The sequence below is a fragment of the Priapulus caudatus genome, unplaced genomic scaffold (assembly GCF_000485595.1).
Source record: "Priapulus caudatus unplaced genomic scaffold, Priapulus_caudatus-5.0.1 Scaffold580, whole genome shotgun sequence".
Classification (NCBI taxonomy): domain Eukaryota; kingdom Metazoa; phylum Priapulida; class Priapulimorpha; order Priapulimorphida; family Priapulidae; genus Priapulus; species Priapulus caudatus.
This window is the reverse complement of record NW_014577641.1, coordinates 170,078-180,838: the sequence shown is the minus strand read 5'-3', so window position 1 is coordinate 180,838 and position 10,761 is coordinate 170,078. Positions and strand designations below refer to the sequence as shown.

The window sequence follows — 10,761 nt, the reverse complement described above, 5'->3', positions numbered from 1 at the left end:
TGCTTTCTCTCTGCTTTCTCTGCTCTCTTCTCTCCTCATGCTCTCTGCTCTCCATCTCTTCTCCGCTCTGCGCTCTGCCTCTGCGGCTCTCGCTCTGCTCTATCTCTGCTCTCGTGCTCTCATCGTGTGTGTTGTGTGTGTGTGTGTTGTGTGTTGTGTGTGTGTGTGTGGTGCGGGTGGCGCCGCAAGTGTGGTGTGTGTGTGTGTGTGAGAGAGAGAGAGAGAGAGAGAGAGAGAGAGCTAGAGGCGTACGTGCGTGGCGTGCGTACGTGCGTGCGTGCGTTGCGTGTTGTGTGGCGTGCGTGTGTGCGTGGCTTATTATTATTAAAGTAAGACATCGGGATTTATCTGTTATGTCAAAGAACAGATATGGCTTCGTTTATATAAAATTAAATTAAAAATTATAATTTCAACGAAATACAATATTATTTTGCAGGTAGGGCCTATTGAACACCAGTAAACATAGGTCTCTTACATGTCTACATCATAAATTTAGTACACATGGGCGGGTAATGATTGTGAAATCGGATAGTGGGGATGTACTTTCTAAATTTAAAGTGTAACTGCCACAAAATATTATTTCATTCACTTGATAAATACTGAATATACAGCTGCGTTCGACATGTAGGACACACATCGCCATCTAGTGACTGACTTTGAAGTTTTTAGTGACATATCAACCAGTGCACACCACACTAACGGACTTGTGTCGAGCTTCTAAAGACTAAATGACAAAATAAGCCAGTCACACTTCTTCTATTCTTCTAGTATTTCAAATAAGCTGCCAGAATCATCACGCAGTAATGTTGCTACATGGGCTAGCCTAACACATGAGAAATTACCGATATCAAATGCTGTGGACGATTACCAGCGTGACGTCGTGGATGTCCTGCCAGGCTTGGCCGCGAAATTTTTTTTCCCACTCGAGTTCCAGACCCAGCATAGATAGTGTTTTGTAATAAATGGTTCTTATATATATGGTTTGATTTTATTTAGGGTTAGGGTTAGGGTTAGGGTTAGGAATAGGTTGTATTTATTTTACAGTGTGGCTTCAAGGAAGTCGAGTGAATGGAGTGCGCTGTTTGGCTGTGGCTGTGGTCCGGAACTCAAGTGCGAAAACAATTTTGCGGCCTGGCCGCCCTCGGCACATGCACTCGCAATGTTTCAATGTGTAAAATGATGGTAGGTAAACACGACATGTATTTACTACCAAAGTCTTAAGGTTTCTCGATTTTCTTTCGCCTATTATTTCTGATAATTTCCTGTAAATGCCGCAAGTTTTAGTATACCGTACGCACGCCGCCGTGCACAAACAACACGAATAAAAAGAAGTAAGACAACATGGGGAAAAAAAGAAGTAAAGAAGAATATGACTCTCCGAGAAGAAAACTATTTGGCAAAAATTAAGCATTTTAAATAAAGATGATTACCCTAGCCTATATATATATATATCAGGAGCGTATAATGACAAAAATGTGTCATTATACGCTCCTGATATATATCAGGAGTAGATATCTACTCCTATCATCTTATTATCTACCCATCCCTACCCACCCCTACCCATCCCTACCCACCCCTACCCATCCTATTATCTATCATCCCTATTATCTACTCCTGATATATATATATATATATGATAACATTCCACCAGTAAGGTTGCATGTATAAGGTGCCCGCTGCACACAATCTGGCTACGTTAGTGTGTTAGCGCATGCGCAATATCTCACCAGAGGAGTTATATTTTGTAATGAATATGCATTTAATATGATTACGGGGTATCTCAGCATAGATTTATGTAATAAATTGTTATCAGTAGAACTGTGTTTATAATTAGAAGAGCACCCTAGCCTGTATACGGTGCAAAAACTCCTACTTCATCCCCTCCCGTTCTCCCCCTGCCCCCCTTGTCCCTCGCTCAGCCTCCTTTTTCTTCCACCGCCCCTCAGATATCTTCCCTTCTGCCTTGCCTCAGTGTCCCACCCCTCTCTCCTTCGGCAAGCTATATTACGTAGTTTTCTTCAACCCGTACTGCACGCCTGAAACGGTACTCGCGCATGCGCAATATCTCCAGAGAAGAAAAATATTTTGCGAAAATTATGCATTTAAAATGGAGAGGAGGTATTTCTAACATAGATTTATATAAATAACATTCTATCAGTAGACAGCTCACTTGAGAAATAGGAAGAAGACCTTGCATGTATAGGGTTCCCGCTGCATATACCAGCCAATACACAATCTGGCTACGTAAGTGTGTTAGCGCATGCGCAATATCTTACCAGATGAGTTATATTTTGATAGATTATAGGGTCAGCCGGTCAGACCCATAGATATCATATAACATATGTGTTATATGATATCTATGGTCAGACCCGTCTGTGGGCATGCCTAGTATCTTCTAAAGGAAATCACAACGTGTTAAAACTACATGTTTAATGTAGAGAGAACCTACTCAAGAGTAGTAGGAAGTAAAAATTCGGATCCGATTGACTTCTAGCTGTAAATAATTATAAAGAGCCTTTCGCAGCATTTCCAATTCCCGGCACTGCCGCGTCAAATTTAAAAGTTTAAAAGCTTTAAGCTACCCTTTTAAAGGTTTCGAAGAATTTCTGGATATACACATATAAATAATTTAAAGTGAAAGGCAAGACATGTATAGCGCTACAAATGCTTAAAGGGATTACGTCACGAATTTTCTATGGTGAAATTTCTAAAAAAAAAAATTCCCATATTTTTTTACATTAAAAGTAAGAACTAATGGGACTAAACAAATCGTCAAAATTCTTACCTGATAAGATTGTTTCTCAACTAGTTAAAAATTCAAAAAACCTGGACGATTTGAATTAATGTTGTCTAACATTAATTGCTTGCTATGGCTATGTATGGGTCACGAGTGTATGCTCACATCGAACAATATAGTAAAAATAGGAAGTATAATGCAGCAATTTAACCCATAAAATGTAAACAGAATTACTTATATTTTGTGAAAAAGTAGAAATATTTTCCATTTTTTACTATTTACGGTGACGTAATCACTAAAGACAGCTTCTGAATGAGCGGGTTCTTCAGCAGATACATGAGACAAATATAAAATCATACACATAAAACAAATTGAGAACACACTATAAAATAAAGAAATATATGTAAACAATATCAGCACATGTCGCGAATGTTGTGAGTTAAGAACATTAAAAATAAATGAAATAATTATTGTTATAAAAGACGTGAGATGGCGCTGTCTTTCCATGATAGACATTCTACCTAGTGTGATTTTCTGCCAAATCTGCCGGTTTTGCAGCCTTTGCACGAAAATGGTAACATGTTTCATAAACACTCGTTGGTTTTATATCAACATTAATGCCCCATAAATAGATTCTGAGAGATGCGTGAGCAGATGCACTTCCTTTCTTTGCAAAATATGTCGATTTCTATTGCGCTTTTCTGCACGTCATACCTACCATTTTCCCATTCTCGTAACACTGGTTATTGTTTACATTTTTTATGCGTGTTACGGCCCACACGTTGCGTCGTATCATTGAGCAATATACGTAGCATATGTATGTCTATTGATAGCTTATACGTTGTGCATTGCTGTATAGTGCTGGAAGTTCAAGCAAAACTTCTTTCACACGTCTATTGAGTCGACACTGGCAGTCTGCCCCCCCCCCCGGAGATTCTGAAGTAACCCGACCAGGCTGTGTGACTAACGAGTATCGTCAATATATACACCTATCACTGGTCCTAATCTATGTGGAATGTTCTGTTTGTTGGAAATGTAGTTACGGATTGTCTAGCTCTAGTACTATCAACTTGGTACTATTACTAATACTATATAGACCTCGTCCACCACAGCCACAGGCGCCGTTCCGCCTGTGACGAACGAGGGCTATAGTACTGCTCAAGGGGTCGTTGTCGTATCAGGTACTACAGATATGTACCCGAGGTACATATATGATATATGTATACACAAAGTGTACCAGACTTGTACTACAGAAGTGTACCCTAACACTAACTCTAACACTAACCCTAACCCTAAACATACTTCATATAAAAATATAAACATAATACTAAATAACCTAAAACTACCTCGGGTACATATCTGTAGTACCTGATACGACAACGACCCCATCTGCTATAGTACTGCTCATAGAGTCTATGTCCCCCAGGGTACTGCTGGAATGTACCCTGGTAACTATCTGATATGGTTAGGGTTAGGGAGTAGGCGAGGTACGGTCCGGCATATTAGATAGTACCAGGGTACGTCCCGGTATACCGGACCGTACCCAGGGTACGTTCCGGCAGTACCCTGGGGGGACATAGACCCTCTCAGCTATAGTACTAGAGCTACGGATTGTCATGCATCTGCTGTACAAGTGCTTCGTTCTGCACAATCCTAGTTTAGGACCCCTGTACAGAAGCGTAGCTAACCCATTTTTCCTGGGGGTGGGCAAAGCCATGTACATGGTGTGTTCTGAAAAGGTGACCGCTTTTGACCATGTATTGTGTCTACTTTTTTCTGGTTGTGGGCAACTGCCCTTGTACCCCCCCCCTTCCCGCTAGCTACGGCCCTGCTGTATATATATAGTTCGTAAAACTATACTGCTAAACCATGATTGCTTATCATCATTCACTGTTTAACGTTTGTCGTATGTTGTTTCAGGTGTTTGTAAAGGTCGTTAAGAATAAGGCCTACTTCAAAAGGTTCCAAGTGAAATTTAAGAGGCGAAGGGAAGGAAAGACCGATTACTATGCCCGCAAACGCATCGTCGTTCAGGACAAGAACAAATACAACACACCGAAGTATCGCATGATCGTGCGGTTCACAAACAAAGACATTATTTGCCAGGTGAACTATAGTTCCATGTTCAAAATTGTCATTTTACCTTCTGCCTACGAACTGATATATAAGCTGAATAATGAGAAACCAGTTCAGATTCTTCTTCTATACTTTTAGCTTCAAGCTAGGTGGTTACTGTTTCAATATTTAAACAGCCGAGGAGTGTAACCATGCAGAGAATAGCAGAAAAGATTGAGAGTGAAACTAAACCACATTTATTGTGCATCAGGAGAGATGGTGGCTATATGTCGGATCCTCTAAACTTAGCCAGAGTCAACACTGCGCATGAGCACTATATTATATAGGTTCCCTGAATCACGAGGGAATATTGTTACAGTTACCATTAATGTCTAGGGAAATTACAGTATTATGTTATGAGGTATACGATAGTTACTACTTGGAAGTTGGAGGAAGTAGTACATGCTGTTAGTGTATCATAGAAGTTCTTCTATTGTACACCAGTAATCTGTCCTATCAAAATGTGTCAGTAGTTCTCATACTGTGTTCTCGTATTTCCCTGTTAAACTGCCAGTATAGTAATAACGTAAATATTAAAAATTGTCTATCTATCTACCTGAAATAATACAACAACAGTAACAATAATAATAATAATAATAATACAGTACACAATCTATTAAATCCAAAACCCTTGCAACCAGACACGTTTCGGAATTCGGAATTTTTTCGGATTTCGGAATGGCAGTACAGTACAGATATACATACTGTATATTCTGCAATTAGCCAACACTATAAATCCTGTTTTATATACTAAGTTTCCAAGAGGCCAAGTGCTGTACCGGTAGAGTACAATATGTATGAGTAATGCCAAACACATTTATATTTCTGCAGTGAACCCTGTGCAGACGACCTCCACGAAAAAACTTGGTTTTTGGAGCTTTTCGTTTTTCAAAATTTCGGATTGATAGATTTGGTACTGTAATAATGATTTTAATAACGTTGCGTGTTTGTTGATGTGCCGTGTCACAGGTTGCGTACGCACGAATCGAGGGAGATGTCATAATCGCTGCCGCATACGCGCACGAGCTACCGCGCTACGGGATCACGTGCGGACTCACCAACTACGCCGCAGCCTACTGCACCGGTCTGCTGCTGGCACGCAGGGTACGTACCTCCTCCTCCTCCTCCCTCCTCCCTCTTCCCTCCTCCCTCCTCCCCCTCTTCCTCCTCCTCCTCCCTTCTCCTCCCCTCCCCCTCCTCTTCCTCCCTTCCCCTCCCCCTCCTCTTCCTCCCTTTCCCTCCTCCTGCATCCCCCCCTCCCTCCTGCTTCTCCCTTCCGCCCCCTCGCTCTTCCCCTTTCCCTCGCTCCTCCCTCCTCCGTCCTCCCTCCTCCCTCCTCCACCTCCGCAGCGGCGCGCCGCCGTCGCTCGGCTGTCCATTTTAGCAGGAATACGTAGATTGTACACGATCCCGGTGTTTCAGTACTGTTGATAGCTTGCTTACTGCCATCGACTTATGCCTATCCATTCTACCTGTACTCTCTTCCCCAGCTCAGGTCGTGACGAAGTTTTGGGACTGGTGTCTCTCCTCGTCTCTCTCCTCTCTTGCTCACTCTCTCTCACTCTCTCTCCTCTCTGCTCTCTCACCCCCCCCGCCCCCCCCCGCCCCCCCCCCCCCCCACCCCCCCCCCCCCCCCCCTCTCACTTTTTCTCTCTCTCTCTCTCTCTCTCTCTCTCTCTCTCTGCTCTCTCTCTCACTCACTCACTCACCTCTGCTCTCTCTCGTCTCGCTCATCGCTCCTCTCCCTCTCCCTCTCCCTCTCCCTCCCCCTTCCCCTCTCTTGCCCTACTCTCCCTCTCTCTCTCTCCCCACCCTCTCTTGCTCCCCTCTCTACTATCGCTCCCTACCTCCCCTCTCTCTACTATACCTGTAATCTCCCCGTTAAGGTGCTAACAAAGTTGGAGCTGGTCTCTCTCTCTCCTCCTCTCTCTCTCTCTCTCTCTCTACTTTACCTGTACCCTTCCTCCTCGGCTCAGGTGCTGACGAAGTTTGAGTTGGACGGCATCTACGAGGGACAGACGAATGTCGACGGTGAACAGTTCCACGTCGAGGACGTGGAGGGGCGGCCGGGAGCGTTCCGAGCCTACCTGGACATCGGTCTCGCGCGGGCCACCACCGGCGCGCGCATCTTCGGAGCGATGAAGGGCGCCTCCGACGGAGGCATCGACATTCCACACAGGTGAGGGGGAGGGGGAGGGGAGGAGGGGACGGGAGGCTTGTGAGGGGACGGGGTGTCGGCGGGGGAGAGTGGCATTGGAGTCGTGTGTTAGGGGACATTCCACACAGGTGAGAGCGCGAGTTGTAGGTAGCGAGAGGGCGCGTGAGGAGGCAAGGGTGGGAAGGGGCAGGAGGAGTGGATAGGGGTGCAGGGATGGGAAGGGGGGGCAGGAGGAGGGGAGAGGGGGCAAGGGTGGAAAGGGACAGGAGGATGGGAGAGGGGCACATGAGGGGCAGGAGGGAAGAGGGGTGCACGAGGGGGCAGGAGGAGGGGAGAGGGGTGCACGAGGGGGCAGGAGGAGGGGAGAGGGGTGCATGAGGGGGCAGGAGGAGGGGAAAGGGGTGCATGAGGGGGCAGAACCGTGTGCTGTGCTGTGAACCAAGCTGTGCATGCACTGTTTCTCCTCTCCTCCTCTCTCTCCTCTCTCTCATTTTCCTCCTCCCTCCCTCTCTCCTCTCTCCTCTCCTCCCCTCCTCCCCTCTCTCCTCACTCCTCTCCTCCCCTCTCCTCTCCTCTCATCTTGTCTCTCCTCTCCTCTCATCTTGTCTCTCCTCTCCTCTCATCTTGTCTCTCCTCTCCTCTCATCTTGTCTCCTCTCCTCTCATCTTGTCTCTCCTCTCCTCTCATCTTGTCTCTCCTCTCCTCTCATCTTGTCTCTCCTCTCCTCCTCTCCTTTCCTCTCTCCTCGTGTAACGGATGGACAATGATGACGATCATGTATCTTACTTCAGCACGAAGCGATTCCCCGGCTACGACGCCGACACGAAGAAATTCGACGCCAGCGTTCACCGCGAACACATCTTCGGCAAGCACGTCGCCGACTACATGCGCCACCTGGAGGAGGAGGACGACGACGCCTACAAGCGACAGTTCGGCCGCTACGTCGCTGCTGGCGTCACCGCCGACAACGTGAGTGGAGCGGCGGGGAGGGCGCGGGAGGTGGTGGTGGGTGATGACTAGTGATGTGACGATCATCGATTATACTCGATCATTGGTTGAACAGTGGCTCGAACCAAGCGCTTGGTTATCAAAATCCATAATCGATTTCATCGAAGAAAAAAAAATGGAAATTTTGAAAAAGTGATGAGAATCAGAGATATTATCGCTACTATACAAGTTATCCTTTATTAACATACATGTATTATACACACAGTAGTAAACAGGGCTAAACATGCACATACATGCACACACGTACATGCACACACGTACATGCACACGACGTTACGCACACGCAGGCATTCAACACCCCGAGTAACCGATTGTAATCAATCATCGGTTACTTGGATCCAACCGATGATCGATTACGAAATTACAACCGATTGACAACACTAGTGATGACGATGTGTGTGTGTGTGTGTGTGTCTGCGTGTGCAGGGTCTCCAACCATTCCTCATTCTGCGGAATCATTAGGATTTCTAGGCTTAATTTCCGCATTCTGCAGGTTATATTCCTCATTTCAGTTGCACTGTACAAAATTTGCACTGATTGTTTGCTTGGACACACTTGTTTTTTTTCAGGCATGTCTACGGTAAATGGAACAGCCTAGTCGGACAGGCGCTGTCTGCAAGGTGTCGCGTAGTTTGTCTGCTAATCAGACAAGGGTTGTAGGTTTGAGATAGTGTTATCAGACATGAGAATATGGCCCACAGTATGCTCCAGATTGCAGGAAAATGGCTTAAATATTTCAAAATTTTCTGGGGGGCATGCCCCCAGACCCCCCTAGCAATGGCATGTCTACGGCACGTGGGCCTGCCTGAGGCAGCCAAGGTACATTTTGCCCTCCCCCCCCCCCACTTTTGCCCTCCCCCCCCCGTCCTCGCACATCTCAGAGGGATTTTCACATCTTTACAATCGTCGACCATCGCCACGCGTGATGTCACCTCGTTCGTTTTCTCCGTTTGCAGTTCGAGGACATGTACAAGAAGGCACACTCTGCGATCCGCTCCGATCCCGTACACAAGCCGAAACCCGCGCGAGAGCACACGGGCAAGGTCAAGAGGTAGGGCGCCCCGCTCATCTCGACATCCAATCGATAATTGATCGTTTTTTTATTTTTAAATCGTTAATAGTCTTTTTTAGAAGAGAGCGCGTGGCCGAACGGGCGCAAAAAGGGCGATTAGCGATTTTAAAAAAATTATGCGGGTTACGGACGTTCGTTCAGGATTCTGGTCACATTTCGAGGCTCGGTTTTTTGCGATGGGACGGTAAAATGCGCACGTCACGTGCAGTTGGTCGCCGATAACACGTTTCTGCCCCCCTCTCGAACTGAGGTATTGTGACGATCGCGCGTGGGATCGAGGTCCGTAGCGGGTGTTCGTACTCGATCATATCCATGAAATCGCCTTCTGCGAAATCGTCCTCGTCTCGTCCATTCATCATCAACGCCCACAACCATCATCATCCTCATCAACATCATCATCATCCTCCCATCACCACCATCATTAACATCATCCTCCCATCACCACCATCATTAACATCATCATCATCATCATCATCAACATTATAATTAACATCATCACCACCATCATTAACATCATCATCATCGACATTGACGCTACACGCGCGTGCGTCCGGCTAAACGCACGGCGGTTTTCTTTCTCTGCTTGCAGGTGGAACAGGAAGAAGATGAGCAAGGCTCAGCACATGGACCGCGTCAAACAGAAGAAAGCTGCGTTCGTGAAGAAGCTGCAGACAGAGGAGGATGAGTGAAGGGCCTCGCAGTGCGAGAGAGGAAGAGAGAGAGAGAGATGTTTATTAATTAAATCGTGTTGAAGAGATACACGCACACGAGTTCTGCTCTTGTTTGTCGATCGCGTTGCTGTTGATTCGAAACGACGACAACAAATAACACTCGGGAACACCCGATTGGGGAAAAAAATAGTTTTTTATTTTTGTTAATTCCAAATGTCGATCAGTCGTCGCTGTCGCATGCTGTATCAAAAATACGCATTTTCTGGAGAACATTTTTCACAAGCAGGCTAAAACGTTATTGGTAGTCACTAGTCACGATGCAATGACTGACTAATAGACAATGACTAAAAGATCTATGTAAAATGCAAAAATACGTGCTTACCTGACAACAGGTATTATTAATAACGTGATTCGAGAGATGATTTGCCAAAAGACTTGAAACGAAGAACTGTCGTTTGAGGTTGTGCAACCCATGACAATATTCACAATAACATCGTTCTACATACGTCGACACGCACGCGATCACGGGGACTCTTAGTCTTACTTGCGGAGGCATATTTTACGGCAAGTTGCGCGTGACCGACATATCGAGACTTCGGTGGGAACCGACGCGCCTTCACACCCATTTAAATCGGCATGCGCCATCTTAGATTTTCGTGGAATTCGACAAAATCCACGATCAATTCGCGTTCGAACTCGACTCCGAGCAGTGGACGTTGCACCAGGCATCTGCGCCGACGCGAAAGCAGGTCTAAACAGCTAAACAACTCTTAACTAACGGGTCGATTGCATTTCACACTTGACAATGACCTTTGACCTTGTCTATGACCTCAGCAGTGAGCATCGTATACTCGTGTTTTTATTAAAAAATGTAGAAGCTATATATCACACCCTGCAAATCACACTAGCTAAGAGACCATGCACACTTCAAATGTGTGACCCAGATTATTATGCCCTCACATTTTCACGTATTAACATGACATACGTGCGTGTGGTGCAG

At 45.7% G+C, this 10,761-nt stretch overlaps 1 protein-coding gene across 1 annotated transcript; it reads left to right on the top strand.

Annotated features, from left to right (window-relative positions):
- Window positions 1-3,229: 3,229 nt before the first annotated feature.
- Window positions 3,230-9,851, top strand: LOC106811837 (60S ribosomal protein L5-like). Its single transcript, XM_014815563.1, has 7 exons — window positions 3,230-3,311; window positions 4,658-4,843; window positions 5,822-5,956; window positions 6,829-7,031; window positions 7,802-7,979; window positions 8,975-9,069; window positions 9,680-9,851. Exons 1-7 carry the CDS (start codon window positions 3,243-3,245, stop codon window positions 9,777-9,779), a joined length of 966 nt encoding a protein of 321 aa, XP_014671049.1. The 5' UTR covers window positions 3,230-3,242; the 3' UTR covers window positions 9,780-9,851.
- The last annotated feature ends 910 nt before the right edge of the window (window positions 9,852-10,761 follow it).

Bases quoted from the DNA above. Each gene is read 5' to 3' on its own strand.
- LOC106811837 (XM_014815563.1), top strand. From the start codon at position 3,243: ATGATAGACATTCTACCTAGTGTGATTTTCTGCCAAATCTGCCGGTTT. The intron at 4,844-5,821 runs GTGAACTATAGT...GCCGTGTCACAG, and splicing joins ACAAAGACATTATTTGCCAG to GTTGCGTACGCACGAATCGA. The intron at 7,032-7,801 runs GTGAGGGGGAGG...ATCTTACTTCAG, and splicing joins GGCATCGACATTCCACACAG to CACGAAGCGATTCCCCGGCT.